Source organism: Seriola lalandi, unplaced genomic scaffold (assembly GCF_002814215.2).
Source record: "Seriola lalandi dorsalis isolate HSWRI2012SDOR001 ecotype SW California unplaced genomic scaffold, Sedor1 jcf7180002049685, whole genome shotgun sequence".
Classification (NCBI taxonomy): domain Eukaryota; kingdom Metazoa; phylum Chordata; class Actinopteri; order Carangiformes; family Carangidae; genus Seriola; species Seriola lalandi.
The window spans coordinates 122,381-139,851 of record NW_019520238.1 but is presented as its reverse complement, the minus strand read 5'-3'; the positions used below and the strand labels follow the sequence as shown (position 1 = coordinate 139,851).

General features: G+C 39.4%; 3 protein-coding genes and 1 long non-coding RNA gene across 6 annotated transcripts in view; 1 reads left to right on the top strand and 3 right to left on the bottom strand.

Annotated features, from left to right (window-relative positions):
• Positions 1–3,237, bottom strand: part of ino80da (INO80 complex subunit Da) — an 11,163-nt gene extending 7,926 nt beyond the window's left edge. The window contains exons 1-2 of the mRNA XM_023398660.2: positions 2,638–3,237; positions 703–949 (exon numbers count right to left, since the gene is read on the bottom strand). Coding sequence (XP_023254428.1) covers positions 703–920 — 218 coding nt within the window. The 5' untranslated portion in view covers positions 921–949; positions 2,638–3,237. The remainder of the gene's footprint in view (positions 1–702; positions 950–2,637) is intronic.
• A 133-nt stretch (positions 3,238–3,370) lies between these two features.
• LOC111648904 (NADH-ubiquinone oxidoreductase 75 kDa subunit, mitochondrial) lies at positions 3,371–10,662 on the bottom strand. 2 transcript variants are annotated; one of them, XM_023398655.2, is made up of 19 exons: positions 10,520–10,662; positions 9,760–9,839; positions 9,317–9,417; positions 9,100–9,207; positions 8,875–8,951; positions 8,542–8,623; positions 8,274–8,404; positions 7,992–8,177; positions 7,768–7,902; positions 7,557–7,671; positions 7,306–7,451; positions 7,088–7,216; positions 6,838–6,967; positions 6,591–6,751; positions 6,331–6,485; positions 5,696–5,871; positions 5,477–5,611; positions 5,249–5,321; positions 3,371–3,920 (listed from the first exon to the last, which is right to left on the bottom strand). In XM_023398655.2, the coding sequence occupies exons 2-19, from the start codon at positions 9,836–9,838 to the stop codon at positions 3,829–3,831; spliced, it is 2,211 nt and encodes a 736-aa protein (XP_023254423.1). In that variant the 5' UTR covers position 9,839; positions 10,520–10,662; the 3' UTR covers positions 3,371–3,828. The 2 variants fall into 2 exon arrangements, with proteins under 2 accessions (XP_023254423.1, XP_023254424.1); XM_023398656.2 differs by lacking the exon at positions 10,520–10,662 and having other exon boundaries at positions 9,760–9,872.
• LOC147819783 (uncharacterized) lies at positions 9,784–17,087 on the top strand. Of its 2 annotated transcripts, XR_015436580.1 has the most exons (3): positions 9,796–9,862; positions 14,538–14,674; positions 16,559–17,087. It is a non-coding gene; the product is annotated as an uncharacterized LOC147819783 (long non-coding RNA). The 2 variants fall into 2 exon arrangements; XR_015436579.1 differs by lacking the exon at positions 14,538–14,674 and having other exon boundaries at positions 9,784–9,862.
• Positions 11,263–14,511, bottom strand: cmklr2 (chemerin chemokine-like receptor 2). Its single transcript, XM_023398659.2, has 3 exons — positions 14,356–14,511; positions 13,175–13,292; positions 11,263–13,055 (listed from the first exon to the last, which is right to left on the bottom strand). The coding sequence occupies exon 3, from the start codon at positions 13,027–13,029 to the stop codon at positions 11,950–11,952; it is 1,080 nt and encodes a 359-aa protein (XP_023254427.1). The 5' UTR covers positions 13,030–13,055; positions 13,175–13,292; positions 14,356–14,511; the 3' UTR covers positions 11,263–11,949.
• Positions 17,088–17,471: the final 384 nt, after the last annotated feature.

Below are 17,471 nucleotides of genomic sequence, written 5' to 3'. Positions count from 1 at the left end.
GTTGCACTGGACTGGGTGCTGCATTAGCAGGCATCCCTGGAGGCAGAAAGTTGACCGTCTGAGGTGGTGGTGGATTGCATAATAAACCCTGCTGCTGTCCTGGGAAGATGAAGGAAGTCACGCTGGAGTGCTGGGGCGGCTGGAGAAGACCTGACGGCTGCCGAGGGAGATGAGTGTTAAGCGGTGAGGAGGGGTGGACACGGGGGACAGGAGAGGGACTAAAGTGCTCAGGAGGTGGCTGGAAGAGGTCCGTGTCATGGCAGAGTTTCTGGTTGAGCACCAGCCGACTCTGTAATTTCTTCTTGATGGCATTACCCTTCCGAGGAGTACCCACCTCCTCCCCATCTGTGTCATCCTCATAAAAGGCAAAAGGGTCCAGGAGTTCCCCATCAGGGAGGGGTAACAGACGTGTACAGGGGGGAGATGGTGGAAGTTCATCTAGACCATTGGGAGCTTTCAGAGCAAGAGAGGGCACAGTTATGTTAAGTGCCACTGACTCCAGGTGAGCCCGTGAACGCATGTCCTCCAAAGCATCGTGTTTCTTTTTCCGTTCCTTCTTGGGGATAAAGCCGAGAACCTGCAGGTGACTGTTACAGTACCTAGAAAACAAGAACACATCCTCAGCACAATGTGCACACTTGTGACATATTCTTTCTGCACAGCATAGTGGAATCTGCCACACATGTACACAATCATACACACCTGCGGTCCTCTGACTTGGGAATGGGGTTGGTACATCGCTGGCTGTTGTACTTAGCCACATATTCACATTGCTTGAAGGGGGCTGTCTTGTCCTCCAGAACGTGCCGGATACAGAAAGCATAGCCATTTAGTCTGCGCTGCTTGCAGAGCTTTGGGCTGTATGAGCACAATGGCTTATTGTCCACCTCTGAGAAGTGTATGTGTTTGCCTTCATACATCACGTGACTCGTGTCCTTGACAACATCAGCTGATGGGATAAAGTCAGGAAAAACCATGAATTACATCACTAGCACTTCATACTAAAGAGGAAACCATGCATGCACATGCACAGCAAAGGGGCAAGTAAATCATCACCTCTACAGCTGACTGTTTACTAGGCAATTAGTAAAAATAAATACTCAGGAGGAAGTAATGTTTGCTACATAAATATTTTTACTGTCAAGTCAAAACTTCAATGACATTCCAATATTTGTGACTAATTTAATTCATCGTTGCTTGTTCATTGAACTACTGTGTGAGTAAATGCTGTGAATAACAATATTGTACATAAATGTAAATACATTATTGTCTTCAACTAGCTGCTTACACAAGTTATAATTTTAAGTGACAGAATCTCTCAGTGAGACACAGCTGGTAGACAGAGAGTATGTGTTTTTATTCCACACACCATTCAATTATCCTTACAGCAAGCACTTACAAGATAATATGATGGTGGTAAAACAGTATAATGCATGCCAGCAATCTGTCAGACAAAGTTTAAAAACTAAAAGTCACTAGTATGTAGGCATCATTACAAGACTAGCAGAACACTTCAGTAACTCCATGTAAAAATGTCTAGTATATGGCTCGTCTAAACAAGAAACACATACGCTGCTATTTTAGAAGTGTAATGCTTCATAATAAACAAGCATTCAAACAGGCTGTTACTGGTATAACACAATCCACTGTAATGGTAATTGTAGTCTTAGCTGCCCAGCTTCAGCAGTAGCTTAGCTGATGCCTTCAACTTTAATAATTTGTTCTCAAGTTCGGTCTGACAGAGCTACGGTTCTGACCACTGAAGAACATGCTGGACACACAAGGGCAGGTTGGCTAAAAGTCATTTATATCAGCCTGGTCAACTTTTTCTAACAACTACAGTTAAATACAGAGAACCGGACAGAAAGCAAACGGTGACTACCTTTAGCTAACATAACTACTAGTTGAATTCAGGGAGCTAGCTTGCCAGCATTAGCTTGGAGCCGATAGACAGATGTTAAACTTTATAATATGAAATTATAAACGCATCTACGTTTGATATACACCCGTATCTTAATTCATAAGACCCAACTGTACCCTTCTTTAGGCAGAAATTACATGTTATTGACAAAGACCAGACACCAAAAGTCAAATTTGCTAGTTAGCTAAAACGCTACCAAAGCTAAAAACACAAATTAGTAGGCGGTAGCTAACCAGGAAACGGAAACATAAGCAAACAGTAACACTATAAAGGTCTATTTTCAGTTTAGTTTTATTTAGAAAAAATAAGCGTAATCATAAAATTCAAGCAATAAATGGTCGGCCTTAGTCGTGGGATATTAATGTAAACAAACATAATACATTTCTGGCAAAATACTTCCAAACAAAGGGTCTACATACGAGGCTTAAGGCCTGTCATCGAAGGCCTCGGTAATAATCGATATGAAATATAGCCACATAATGTAACATTAGACGGCTACAAGACTTATAACTGCCAATATTGTGTAACTCCACATAAACTCTTAAGGCACTGCGTCATTTGGTCAGATCACAGGATATAAAATAAATGACTCATAAATGAGAGGCCTCTTAGCTTCGATGGCACAGCGGCCTCCAGTAGAGCGCCTGGCCGACTGAAGCCTCTGCGAAAAGGTACACTCTGAAATCGAGGCCGAGGCTGTATACGATTTCGCTTACCTTGAATTGGTATGGGCTGTGTAAGGTATTCGCTCCAGATAGACGGCCGAAATGTCTATTAGAATCAGCTAGGCTATTTGTGCATCGATAGTCGAGATAGGATAGTAACAGTGATCTTCATCGAGCTCGGTGTATCTTGAAATAAGGATGCATGTAAATATAGGCTATCCAGAGCAAATTACAAGCAGTAGGTAGGCTGCTGAGGATTTTTGTTGGATCCACAGCAGACTCCTCACAGCACCACTACAGGCACTGCGGGGACATGACAACAATCCGCTCAACAACAACAACCTCTCCTACCATATTGGAAATTCAACTTTGTTAAAAGCCCCTACATTGTAGAAGTGTCCTTTTAATCGCTTAAGAAAGAAATTACAGTTTGTATGAAGGACCGTGCTGTCTACATGTTCCACATTTAAAACAGCTGGGTTAAAACATATTGACTAAGGGGTCCAGTAAAGTGTTGCAGTGTGAAATCCACCTGGACCACGGCTATCATCCTCCATATGAATCACTTATCAGCCCTGCTGCCACACTGTTGCCGGCTGTTCACTGATGATGGACCATGTGCCAATCAGATACCGGGTCCCGAGACTGGAAAAGTTGAGTCGGTGTAACACCAAACAGGGAAGTGCCATTCATGGCAGAAAAACGTAATTTTATTACTTTAAACATTGCTTTAAATAGGAGCAGAAACTTAAATAGGGGATTTGCAAAGATTCATTAGGCATGCTACAGAAAATCGGTTTATTAAATGTCACACTTACAAATAGCTACACTTTAAATACTATATACTCTATTTACCTTTAGGAAAATATAATCATAATACTTTTAATATTGGTAATTTCACAGGGAGACAAAATACTAGATTTACCTTTGGAGGATAAAGATTTATAAACCTTTGGTCACATCTACTAAATGTTAATGTCCTAACAAGTGCAAACATATACTGTCAGATGTGCATCTCTGGAGATTTGTTAAACCTAAACTCACATTTTCACTCTAAAAATAATGCATAGACATGTTTCTGCAGGTTAGTAAAGTGAGTTGAGGCATCTACTATAGTAAAACAGCTACTATAGTAAAACACAAGTGCAAATAAATATGTTTCTAGGAATGTGCAAATAGAGGAGTTGTGCGTATAATTTTTTTTTTGTGCAATAATTGGATGGCTATCCATGGCGTGTGTAGCTAGCATATGGCTGGCTCGTCCACAGCTTGTGCTCCCTCTGTGACAGCTTTAACACACTTGGCCATCGTCTGGGAGGCTCTGCTTATCGGATCTGTGGGTCAAGATTGAGAGCAGATTTAAAAGTTGACCAACAAGAGCTAAACTCAACATAGTAATAGGGTCTAACTAGAAAATCCCTGAGTGTTAATGGTGCTATGAATTTTTAAAAAGGGTATTTTTTACACATTTAATGCTACAATTACATAAACATATCAATTTCAACCCGTATTTGGGAAGTGAAATGATAGTGTTACAGTAGTGTCTGGTGTTGCAGTGCTATTAATCAATTTTTTAATGGATGAATATGTCAAGTGTTTTATATAATACAATGGTGTACCACCAGCATACAGGTAACACAATAATAATAATTTGGACATTGTTAGTTATTTTTCATTTTGTAGACTCGACTTGGAGATTTTTAATTAAAAGATAAAAATGACCAATATCAGACGAGCTTTAAACTAAGGAGCATTTTGTTAACTCAAATTCAAAGAACTAGTACTTACAAAAATGTTTTTCACAACCTAACATAATTTGAAGAACGATGTGGGCCATTTGGTGAGAGATTGAGATTTTAGGCCAGCATACTGAATTATTCATACATTTTTGTTCCCCTTAGCTGTAGTGCTCTGAGAATAGCAACATTGCCAGTATCTTTGTTTTGTCCAAATATAGAATAACCACTAGATGTCCAAATATTTTTTGCATCACAATATTTAATAATTCAAAAAGGACCCTTCTATTCCTGTATTAATCTGATCAAGAGCTCAAGCAGAATAAAGATGACTTCTAAAAATTTCTTTAGAAAATGGTAGATCTAACCATATTAACAGTGTCCATGACAAATCAAAAAATGCCATATAAACACATCAAGATTATGTACAATCTCTATTTGTCTACATAATGTTAAATAGTTTTTATGATATTTAAAACCAGTGTGGGTGCTGTGGACAGCTTGGCTTCTTTACAACTACATCAGTAACAAAAATCAGCAGTAAACACATCTTAATGTTTGTTATAAGTTTGGTCAACATTAAATAAATTATTACTTTATTCAGCAATAATGTGAAACTTTAGCGAGAATTGTTGTTTGGGTTTTTAATTAATTTGTAAAGAAAGAAATGCTTACGAACAGTAGTCAGAGCAAACAAGGGCACATTGTAAATTAATTATGAATATCATAAAATATGGCATTATTATTAGTATTACTATTACTTAATTACTATTTCCTTCAACATGATATAATTAGTGAATTGATAAAACACTGCTGTCCTGATGATGTCCACTGTTGTGTTTTCCTTGAGGATTTTGAAATGAAAATAATATTTAAACTAGGTTTAGTGAGAGGAGAAACACATGATTTGAGTACTAGTGACCCACCTGTCATATAAAAGTCCTTCACAGTAAGCTGTGGAGGGACTAAGGGTTCAGTTAGGACAGCCTGGTTCACTGCCTGAAAGAGATAAGCAAGATATCACCATCATCATGTAGAACAGCATGAAGTGAACTGAGATATATGAACTGTACAAGCTGACATTTAAATGAAACTTGTATTAGTTCCTTCTCTATGATAAACTGAACACATACTGGAGGAAAACATCAGCTGACCTTAGACAGCTCATTTGCCTGCTTAAAGTAGTTGGCCTCCTCAATGTCATCATATCGCACCAGATTTGGGGAAACCTCTGCCAGTCTATCACGCACTTCATCAAGAGTATCATAGGGCAGAGTAACTCCAGCAAGCTTAAATGAGAATGGAAAATACACAGCATTTAATCTTATTTCTTACTGTTTAATACAGCATAATTATCTTGTATTGTAGTTCACCTCAGAAATTGCTCTGATGATCTTCCAGTCCTCCCTGGCCACACCTGGAGCAGTCACTGCCACCTTAGTCTGTTGAGCACGGCCCTCAGTGTTCACATAGGTGCTACATTTCTCAGTATATGCAGCCCCGGGAAGTATGATGTCAGCCATTGGTGCACCAACATCGCCATGGTGACCTGGGCAGTTATGGCACAGAGCACCAAAATTAACCCTTAACATGAACATATGTAGAAGGGTGACAAATGAACTGAAAAATCATAAAGTAGCTTAGTAAGGTGGTTTTTGGGGGGTTTTTCTTTTACAACAGGCAGCCAGAACAAGCTCATGCCCCTTATTTCCTCATTTGGTAATTTGATGATGATGGTGGGAGCTCTGTGAAACACACCCATCTCCAGTGGGTGTTAAGTGCTTTGGAATATTTTAAAATTACTCTAGAAACCTTCCAGTAAACCCTTGTACACTGAATGGAAGCTTCTGCATCATTGGGTTTCCTTACTCATTTACTCAGACTCTTCTGTGCATGCAAAAAATATGTAAGGAGTTACACTGCTTCTCTAAGATGCCATACATAAGTTAAAATGTAAATGAGAGATGCAGTGGAAGAGCTTATACTGCTGTGCAGTAAAACAGCTGACCTTGATAGATAATGAAGCTATCCTTAGGGAGGTTTTGACGAGTAATGCAGCCAGCATCTGCTCCTAGTAGGAACAGAACTTTGGGTGGATTCGTTCTGATAGTGTCCACTCCTGGCTTGTACCCAAGATCAAGTGCAGCCACTTGACTGGCAACCCTGAAGACACAGGCAAAACAGCATGTATATTACAGCAAAAAAAAATCCCCTTTGAAGACTGCCCTATTACTGGAAGCTTTTCCTCTAATTTTCCAAGACAATGACCTGTGAAGAACATTGAGAACCTTCCAGGTTTCCTCCACTCCACTGCTGACACGAGCATTCTGAGCAATGGTTGATACAGCTGCCATAATTGCAGCTCCATCCTCTTTCTGCAGGCAGCTGCTACCAACCACAACAACAGGATGCTTTGCTTTAGCCAACATCTGTCAGAGGAGATAAAATACACAAAATTAGGAGAAAAATATTTCAGTTGATTGATAACATGCATTACATAAGTGCTCAGTGTCACCTGTGAGAACGGGTGAGTTCCTGATGCTATTTCTTGAAGAACCGTGGCAGACTCCCCAAGATGGTCATAGGTATAACTTAAGTCCACTTCCTTTCCCACAAGAGCCACTTGCAACTCATTGTGAAGCCAACTAAAGCAGAGGTGAAAAGTTCATATTACACAACATGCATTTTTGTTTAACATCCATCAAATTTATAATGTCAACATTGTTCAATAACCAGAAATACTGTTTTAACTGCATTCAATGTACCTTTTTCTGATTCGTGCATTGAAAAGAGGAGCCTCATAGCGTGGATTGGTGCCTACTAGAAGCAGCAGGTCAGCTTCTTCAATGCCAGCAATCCCAGTATTTAGAAGATAGTTTGAGCGCAGGTCAGATCTAAGCCAAGGTCAATAAAGAAACCTATTATCAGCACTAGTTCAACTGGCTTTGCAGCATTTTCAGTATTTCTCTCTGCATGATTATACCCAGCTCCAGCCATGGGGAACACCTCCTCAGTGCACAGGTTGTCACTATTCAAACGGTTCAGCACGTCTTTCAGGGAAATGAGAGCCTCTGCATCCACCAAGCCTCCCACAACAGCAGCTACATCATTTCCCTGAACTCCTTGGAACTGTCAAATAAAACAGATGCTATTTAGGACTGCCTATGTCGAAACAACATGCTGTGAAATTATCATACACTGTTACAGAATGATATTTTATTATAAATTACATACTGCTCCAGCAACTTGAGTCAGCGCATCTTCCCAGGTTGTGGGAACCAACTGCCCAGACTCATTTTTCACCATTGGCTGAGTAAGCCTCTGCCTCTTGAGTCCGTCATACGCAAACCTGTCAGGATGGAAGCAAGGAAGAGTTCAGCAACGAAGCCAACATTATACAGAAATCTGGGTCTGTGAAGCAAACTTTGTGTGACATGAAAGGAACCTTGTTTTGTCTGAGATCCACTCCTCATTAATATCTTCATTAAGACGAGGCAGGATTCTCATCACCTCACCACCGCGAGTGCTCACCACAATGTTACTACCCACAGCATCCAGAATGTCAATTGATTCAGTCTTCCTGTAGAAAACAAAAGAAAATGTATGAGAAGAATTTGCAAAATTTGGACCCTGGTAAGTTAATCAAAATGTAGAGCACAATCCAAAAACCTGGTCTCCCAAGGGCGAGCAGTAAATGCGTATGGTTTAGAAGTCAGGGCTCCAACTGGGCATATATCAATAACATTCCCAGATAACTCTGACATGAACATCTTCTCCACATAGGTCCCAATCTGCAGGTCATTGCCTCTTCCAGTGGTGCCGAGGTCCTCCACCCCTGCAATCTCACTAGCAAAGCTGCAGTGAGTAAAAGTAAAAAAAAAAAAGACTTATTTTCATATTCTAAATTTATACAGCAACTCAACTTACTCTAGATATTGAAGTGTGACTCACCGCACACAACGAGTGCACTGGATACAGCGAGTCATAATGGTTTTGATGAGTGGGCCAATGTTTTTGTCTTCCACAGCTCTTTTGCCCTCTGTAAAGCGACTCCTGTCACTGCCAAACTGCATGGACTGGTCCTTGACACAAAATCATATTCAATTGTGTTAATCAGTCTTACAAATAACAGCAAAACTCTAAACAAAGAGATGTCTGTCGTATATACACTCACTAACAGACCTATGAATACACCTATGAAATGACATCTTTCATTTACCTGTAGATCACATTCTCCCCCTTGATCACAAATTGGACAATCTAATGGGTGGTTAGCCAGCAGAAACTCCATCACACCCTCTCTGTGTAAAATTGAACAACAGTTTAGGATAACATTGTGTCAGTTTACTTTCATATGAGAGAATGCTAACACTGTCTTTTCCTTGGGAGAGAGATAATATAATTTAAATATAGGTTACCATTACCCCACAAAAATAAAAGTTGGCATACATGCCCATCAAACATTTAGGTATAATCACAGAGATAATTACAAATATATATTATCAGTGCACCCCAAGCTTACAATGACTTTGAGGTGTGAGTTTGATCCTACCTGGCCTTCCTTGTTTTGTCAGAGTCGGTTAAAATGTTCCAGCCCTTCATTACAGGCATAGCACAAGCTGCCACTGGCTAGAAGGTACATGAAAAATGATTCCTTATTATTGTAAGAAGGTATAGCTCTGCCCCAGTAAAATAAGGCAAAGAAATAGACAGACAGACATGCAAAGCTTTCTAGAGTAGAAAAAAAACAATAACAAAAGTCAAGCATTAAACATACCTTAGGAACTTTCTCTATCTCCACAAGACACATGCGACAGTTTCCAGCAACAGACAGGCGCTCATGGTAGCAGAAGCGAGGAATTTGCATGCCTACCTTCTCACATGCCTGTGACAGAATACAGTCAGGGTGTTTATTTTCTAATATTATGGCTCCATTTGTCAGGAAATTACCTGTCTTACTGTATATAACTGTATGGATGAATTTACCATGTTACCTGCAAAACAGTGGTTCCTGGCTCTACCATGACAGGCTTTCCATCCACAAATACCTCCACAAGGTTACTGGCAGCTGCTGTTGCTGTAGCTGCGGTGCGAGCTTCAAGCAAAGACAGAAAACATTTTTATGCAAAGCTTGTCATAATTAACAGAGAAATCACTTACATTATTTTTGCTACTATAATGAATTCCTGATATTTCCTGGTGATGTCAAATTAGTGGCACTGATCGGTATTGGCTAAACTGAGCCAGCAACAGCCTGGCACTAAATGTGGTACCTGGCAAATCTGTAATCCTGTGTATAATCCATCAGTGGAACAAAGTGACAAAGCTGTTCTTGCACACAACAAACAAAATGACTATTCTGTAGAAATACAAGCGACATGGTGTAAGCAACAAATACGTGGTCAATTAATCAGACGATGAAGTAGCATATTGTTACCATTGTTGGTTGTGGCCGCGCCTCCTTTGGTGATAGCTGCTGGAAAGAGACCACGACTCACAACAGGCAAACGCAACATGCTGGAAGAGAGGCAACATCACGTGTAAGGTTTAGCTTCTCTGATAGATACGTTTTTCAAGTGTTGACAATGCTTTAAGATGTTCAAATTTGGTGCGTAATTATAAACCTTGAGAACCGTGCAGCCCACTCGCGACTACCAGAACAAACACAGAAGTAGCTGTTAGCTAGCTACTTATCACTGGATAAAAACAATAGGAGCAGCCAACTTATGCTGCGACATATTTGAAAAGAACACGTCTATACTGTACAGGAAGCGCTTTATAAATGTTCTACAGGTGTGTAGAAATATTTAGGTGTTGACAACGCGTTGGAAATGTCTAGAAATATGAGACAAACTGTAGGCTACGTCACTGGCCAAATGTTGTGCTTAGCTAACGCTAACGTTAGCAAAGCTTGATATAATGTTAAATTCAACTGTGGTGGCACGGGGCACTGTCATATTCTAACGTTACTCAATAATGATCAATAGCCGGTTCGTGAGGCGGTGTTTTAGCATTTAATCTAAACCCACTAATTTAGCATAGCTTGCTACAAACAAGATAAAGTAACAAACGCCATCCTGCTAATAAATTCAGATTTCACGACCCATTTAAAGCTTTCTTGCGGCGGTGGCGTCCAAGATATAAATGATCTATCATTAGACAGTAGATAGTATTTCTTGCGGCGATCAGTTACGTACCTTGTCAGTGTTTGTCCTCATGAGACTGCCCGCGACGCAGATTGCGCACTGTCCTGTTATTCTGCTGCGTCACGGATTAAGTAATCCTGTGTACCATAATCCAAATAGGACAGCTACTTTTCTGCAGGTACTGACTGAAGTAATCGTACAGGTTTTCAACGCTGGCAGCTAAATAATGTACCTTCTCCTTAGCAGATACTCATCTACACCTAGCAGTGGTGATGTGGCAGTAACAGCAGGACTTTTCCCTCAGGTTCAGTCTTTGATTTGGATACAAGTGTGGATTATTTTCACTCTTTATTGTGCCACTTTAAAGAGCACAAATCTAAAAAAAAAAAAAAAAAAAAAAAAAAATCAGAAGGTCAAAGGACATATTGAGTTGGGCTTTGTAACTTGTTAAGGAAGGGTAAAACGTTGTCTTCCTGTCCAAATTTTCATACATGTTACATGTTGATCCTACACAACAGGATGTTACTCTGTCTCAGTGATGTTTTCCTTTAAGTCAGAGTTCACCAAAGATACATAACAGGACATGGCTGAATTTGTTAGCAGTCCCTCAGGAAATACACATCTGGATTTACATCTGGCTTGTGCAAAGTTTCAAGGAATGAGTAAATCCTCCTGGAAATCTAGTCTGTCTTTATTTAAAACATCAAAGCTGCATGTTTAAGGAGATAACCATGACACACACTGCTAACAAGTCAAACAATATAAAAAAAGGGATATTCAAACAAAGTACAGAATGTGCTCAGAAGAACAATTTTATTAAGGTATATGCTTTTTACATGGAATATATTAGAATAAAACATTTATTGAACTCTGATCTAGTTAGAAAACCAATACAGTACATTAATATATGACTCTAGCAGCCAGTATTAAACTGTATAAAATATAATAATATTAGACTACAATCGGATATCAGCATCATCTCACCTGTAAGAATCAATGCTCATCTATTGAGCATTGATGAGAAGATGCCCTTGGTTCAAAAGAGTACAATAAAAAAGTAAATATGTAGATGCATATTTTGTTATTAAAAATATGTATGAAAATTGTGAAAAATGTCCATCTCATTTTCCACAACTCGGACACATCTGCAGTTTTTCTGATCAGCTGTCCAAAAGCCAGAGACATTCAGTTTACTAACACAGAATACATTGTACTGTATCTTGCCTGTTTCTCATCACTTGGGTTATGCAAATGAGAAATAAATGGAAAGAACTCCATGTCCACATTATACACCATTTACCTCAGCTTTTCCATTGAGAGTATTTGTCAGTTGAAGTAGGCAGAACTACATCCAAATGAAACGAAATGGAAAATCTACAGTTGGAAAGAATGGTTATGATAATCCTCTACATTTTCGCTATAATCATAGCCAGCCACCCTCATGTTTTTAATGGACAACTATAGTGTGAGGATGGTTACAATCATAGAGCTGATGACTCCACAGGTTCCTCTGGGACACTGTCCTGACGTAGTTCCGGCACAGACTCAATCTCAGTGGCAGAGATTGACTGGCTGAGCTCTCTTAGGGAACTCTTGGTTATGTCCAGGCATGCGTGCTTCAGGATACGACGAACCTTTTTGCTCAAGAGCATATACAGCAGGGGGTTGATGCAACTGTTAAAAAAGCCTAAGCTAGTGGCAAGAGGAAAGCCAGTTTTCAGTATGTTGTGTAGCTGTAATGAGGAATGTATCGATAGCTCCATTAAGCTGAAAATATGAAAAGGTGCCCAGCAGAAAAAGAAAGCCAGAATTACTGCAGTGACTGTTTTGGAGAAGCTAGACAGGCGAACCAAGCCCCCAGATTGATTCACTTTGATTGTCAGAAGTATTCCTGTCACACATATAGCAGTAAATGGCAGAAGGAAGCCCACAGTCGTACGGATGACCACTATTATAATGTGTCTCATTGCTGCTGTATGTCCGTCCTGTGCATGGAAGTTGTTGTAGCACACCACCTTGTCATGTAAGTGCATGGTGTCACGAAAAATCATCGCAGGACAGCTCATGGCTCCAGCTAGTGCCCATATGCAGCCAGATATAACCCAGGCTCTCTCTACAGTGCGGTACCTCTGTGACCAGTTAAGGTGGACCAGAGAAACGTACCTGTCAATGCTGAGCACTGTGAGAAAGAGCACACTGGCGTACATGTTCATCATGGACACAAATGAGTTAAGCTTACACAGGGCCACACCAAAGTCCCAGTGGAAGTCCCGCAGTATGTAATCAATGTAGAAGGGTAGAAAAAGCACAAACACAAAGTCTGCCATGGCTAGATTCAGCAGCCACACACTGTTGACAGTCTTTTTGCTTTTAAACGCTGTCACCCAGATAACGGTTCCATTTCCAATCACACCAAGCACAAAGGAAATACTGTAAATAACCACAGAGATAATGTGCATGGTTTCCCCTTGCCTGTGTTCTACTTTAAGGTCTTCCAAGTCGCCATACTCCAGGTAATAATCATAGGTGTAGTTTCCGTAGTCATCGCCGAAGTCACCCATTGTTGCAAAGATGTAAACTCTGTTATCTGTGAAAAGCAAACTCTCATGATCAGATGTATATATATATATATATATATATATATATATGTATCCCAAGGGGTTTCAATAAACAGTGTTATAATCAACCTGTAACACAAGTTCTTACCTGACACTCTTTATGATTATGCTCAGCTATTCTCCAAAAGGATCCAGTCTGTCCTGCCCCTCTCTCCAATCATTCAGCTCCTGTGTTGAGGCTAGGACTGGGTGTGTCCTGAGAAACCCTGGAACATAGTGTCGACATCCATTTGGATCAACAAATGAAAATAGTGAGATGCCCTACAAATGAGGCAGAAAGAGACCTCACAGTATGATATTGTTTGTTCTGTGAGTAATCATGGAAGAATGTGTTGTTACATAATTTATGCGTGTGGAGACGCAGCGTCAGTGTTTTGATGATTAAAAACAAGGCCATCCATCAACAAAGCCATACTAAGCAAAACATCTGTGAGTGAAAGGTTATATTTTTTGCACATATCTACAATATAGTATTATCTTCAAGGCCAAAATGGTGCCCATGACTACTACAGTCTTTACTCAAGTCTTGAAGTTCTGGTCTGAGATGAAGGTTGTTAAATTCACATTCAGGTTTTTTGTTTGTTTGTTTGTTTGTTTGTTTTTTACCTATCTCTAGTCTTCAAAACATATGTATCCAATTATGCCCTATAAATGAACTTTTAGTAAAAAAAAAAACTTTCAATTACCAGAAGAACATTGAGAATAAGAATTAAACCTCAATCTCAAAGAGAAAAAAAAGTTTAATAATAGGACAGATCTGTAACTTTGCCCTGAAATAAAATGTTGAAAAGTGTCAATAAATATGAGGTAGAGCATGTCCTTTAAAATAAGAAATCCCCTGCAGACATGAATATCTAATTAAACAATAGATAGCTTGTTATTAATAAATATTTTACTAACCAATAGTACAACAATAAGTACAGAATTTCAATCTTAAAGACAAAAAGGTAAACATGGTAAAATTACTGGAATAACTACCATTAGACTCGACAGTAAAAGAAAGACTAAAAAAGACTAGAAACTAACTGGACAAATGCTGAATGCAGAATATATGCAGTCAACGTAAAAGTCGCGCCTGTCCTATTAAAGCAGGAATATCTATATAAAAGTATCGATAAACAACACAGAACCAAAAATATTTAGCCTGACGAATGGGAATTAACATTTCATAGTACAATCTGCCACATACACACTGCAAGCATACTAACTGGATAAACATGAAGTGATTTTCTTCCTTTCAGTTTGAAGAAGAGAGAGTGCATCGCTTACCAAAGCGGAGCGCCCCCCTTTTATCAGCATTTGGGTCAAAACACCGCTAACTTAGCCTTTTAGCTCCGTTTTTCTGGGCCTTGACTGTGACTTCCCATCCGGCTACGAAAAATTCTTTGTGTAGCATGTGTAGTCTTTCCGTGCGTCCATCCAAACTAAACTCCGTAACTTGGTGCACACAGGGTCGGGATGTGCAGTGGGCGCGCCGGGCTGACGCGTCAAACACGGACCACAGAATGAAGAAAAGTTATTGGTTACCCACACGGAATGAAAAATGCTTTCATTCAGAGGAGCTGCGGCTGCTTTTCATAACAGCAGGGTAAACCCTCAACGCACGCTTTTCCGCTCAGTTAGTAAACGGAAAAGTTTTGAATGTTGCAGATTTTTTTTTGTTGTTGACATGTAGTGATTTCTTTCCCCTCTAAAAAGTACTAGCTGCATCGGTGGGTAGGGCCTGCGTAGAGAGTTTGTTTGCCAGCTGCTTCTGCATTTGTTCTCTTCTTTTATAGCATTTAAATCGTTGATGTAGCACCTTGCTGCTTGATGCTCATTAAAACACAATAAACTTGTGGTAGGGCTGCAGACAAGCTTGATTGCACAGTAAAATGTTTGTTGAAACAACTTAGACAGCACCGATATTGAACCATTTTGCAAAAGCTGGGCTGCGTTCACTGATAACTATTTGAAACATTCAGTAGCCACAGCATGGTTAAGAAAGGATTAAAGGGGTATTACTGTGATTTAATAGTGCCTTTCAATAAAGTTGTGGGACTTTCAGTTTTTTTTTTAAAAATGGTCTGAATTGATTCAGCATTGAATGTATCTGAAAATGTAGTTCCTTGAATTAGTCTAGCTCCAAAAATGTTTGATCCTACACTTCCCATAATGCAGTGGCTCTCACACTGGACGGCTGGAGCCAGCCACTGCAGGGAGAGGTGTGGATGACCAGGGGTCAAGTTGAAAGAATATGGTTTATGTAGGGAAAATAAACAATTGTTTTTCTGTTTGCATACGGTTAAAGGAGCTATTTGTAAGTTTTGCTATTGTTACATAGCCAACGTTAGCATGAATAGCTGTTTACTTACCAGTTTAGAAGAAATATTGCATTTCGGCATCAAAATCCATTCCTTTATTCACCAAGAGCTGTCTCCAGAGGTGGAAAGCAACGGCAATGTTAACTTTGTTTTGCATCTAATTCTATCACTTCTTTTTTTTCTGCAGAAGGTAGCATGCTAACCAGCTAGTTCTGGCCCGGCCAGACTGTTCTGTCACCTTCTTGTAATTTAGACACAACAATGACTGAAGTTATAGAAGTCATACCTTGGCTTTTAGTCCATTGTAGGAGTCAAGATCCAAAAGGCTTGGTCCTACACTTCTGATAATGCAACATAATGGTTTCTTTAATTAAACCCTCTCTGTCTGCTAAATGTCCGCATCTTTTAAAAAAAAAAAAAAAAAAAAAGCCATGCCCCGGTTAGTAACACAGGCTTTCTGTTGAATGAACAAATGAGAAGTCTCAAGCCCAAACTCTGACTTAGCAAAGCTTCAGTGAAGCCACAGAAGTCAGTGTACATAAAAATACACTGGTGCTGAACTTGGGCATTAGAAATAGAGCATGTGTTACAAAAGTATCCAATATGAATGTAATTACTGGGCACACTACGCTGGTTTGTTAGTGTGTTCTGCAACTGTTCATGCAAAAAGTACAGCTGTCTTTTCTGCTTCAATCACAAATTATAGAGAAAAATAGAGACAAATGTCTACACCACAGTCTATCATCAGTGCTGCCACACTGCTCACTGTGGGTTCTGGCTACACCCTACGCAACACCTGTCTAAAACAAAACACCTGCTGTCACATCACTGATGGAGGCATAGCCTGACCTTCCTTATGGGTTGAACATTTAAACTTTCTGGCTCACAAATCATATTGGAATTCCCCCTTTAGAAGTGAATTACACTGAAAATGAGTGAAATTACTTGGCACAGGCATACAGGTTGTGTAGCAGTAAATTACTACTGATCACAGTAATATGCTGATGTTGATGACTCTCTCAATTTTAATCATCTTGCCTTTGTAGATTAAATCATATTAAATTAATCAAATTAATTTTTTTTTTCTTAAATGATGCAGGTTGAACTGACAAAGACTTAGACTGTTCACATGGATACTGCTGCTTACTCATCCCTTTTTGTTTCATCAGATAGTCCGACAGCCTTGTGTCAGTTGCCTCGATCTCCAGCAACCCAAAATGACCAACTCATCGCTTTGTGGATCATTCAGCCCTGAGGGGGGAGCTGTCACATCCTCCAGTAGCTCTGTTTTGCGTGTGTGTCTGTGTCCTGCACAGTCTTATAATCAAACCTGGAAGTCATGCCATGCACTGATTATAGTCCATGCCCCCTGTGACACGGTCTTCCTTGAAGATATGCTGCTGTCTCAGGAAGAGACTAACTGCAGAGGAAGTGTCCCCACTAGGAGATGTCAGGGAAATTTAATGGAGCAATCATCATCACTTAAACTACCAGCAATCATGCTTTTCCTCACGTACTGTCTCAACAAACCAGTTTTAGATCCATGAATCCCTCACTTCATTTTTTTTTTAAAATACTTGCTTACATTGTGGTATGTTCTTTCATCATAACATATACTATGAAATCTTGTACCAAGGGCTACAGTAATGAAATGCAAGTACATTTACTTTAGCCCTTTAATTAAATACAACAACTGTATCTTGCTATTGTCTGCACTTTTTTACCTCTATGTCACTACATTTTTATAGGGAAATAATTTGCATTTCACTCTGCTACATTTCTTTGATATCATGTTATAGGTTAAATTACCCAACAAGTAGTTAACTTTGCTTTAACTGGATAAAACATGAAATTTCTGCTCATTTATTTGTCTAATAATGGCTAATGACCACCTTTACCTGTCATACTAAATTTTTCTACATTACATTTTACTGCTAATATCTGATTAGGAATACGTTAATATTAGACTAATTTTAAAGTGTGGTATTGCTAAAAGTAGTTCTAACACCGAAGACAAGCCATAAAATGTCACAATGTCTGCAGTTAGTGAAAACCATGATTTTAAAACTAGTAGCTATAAAT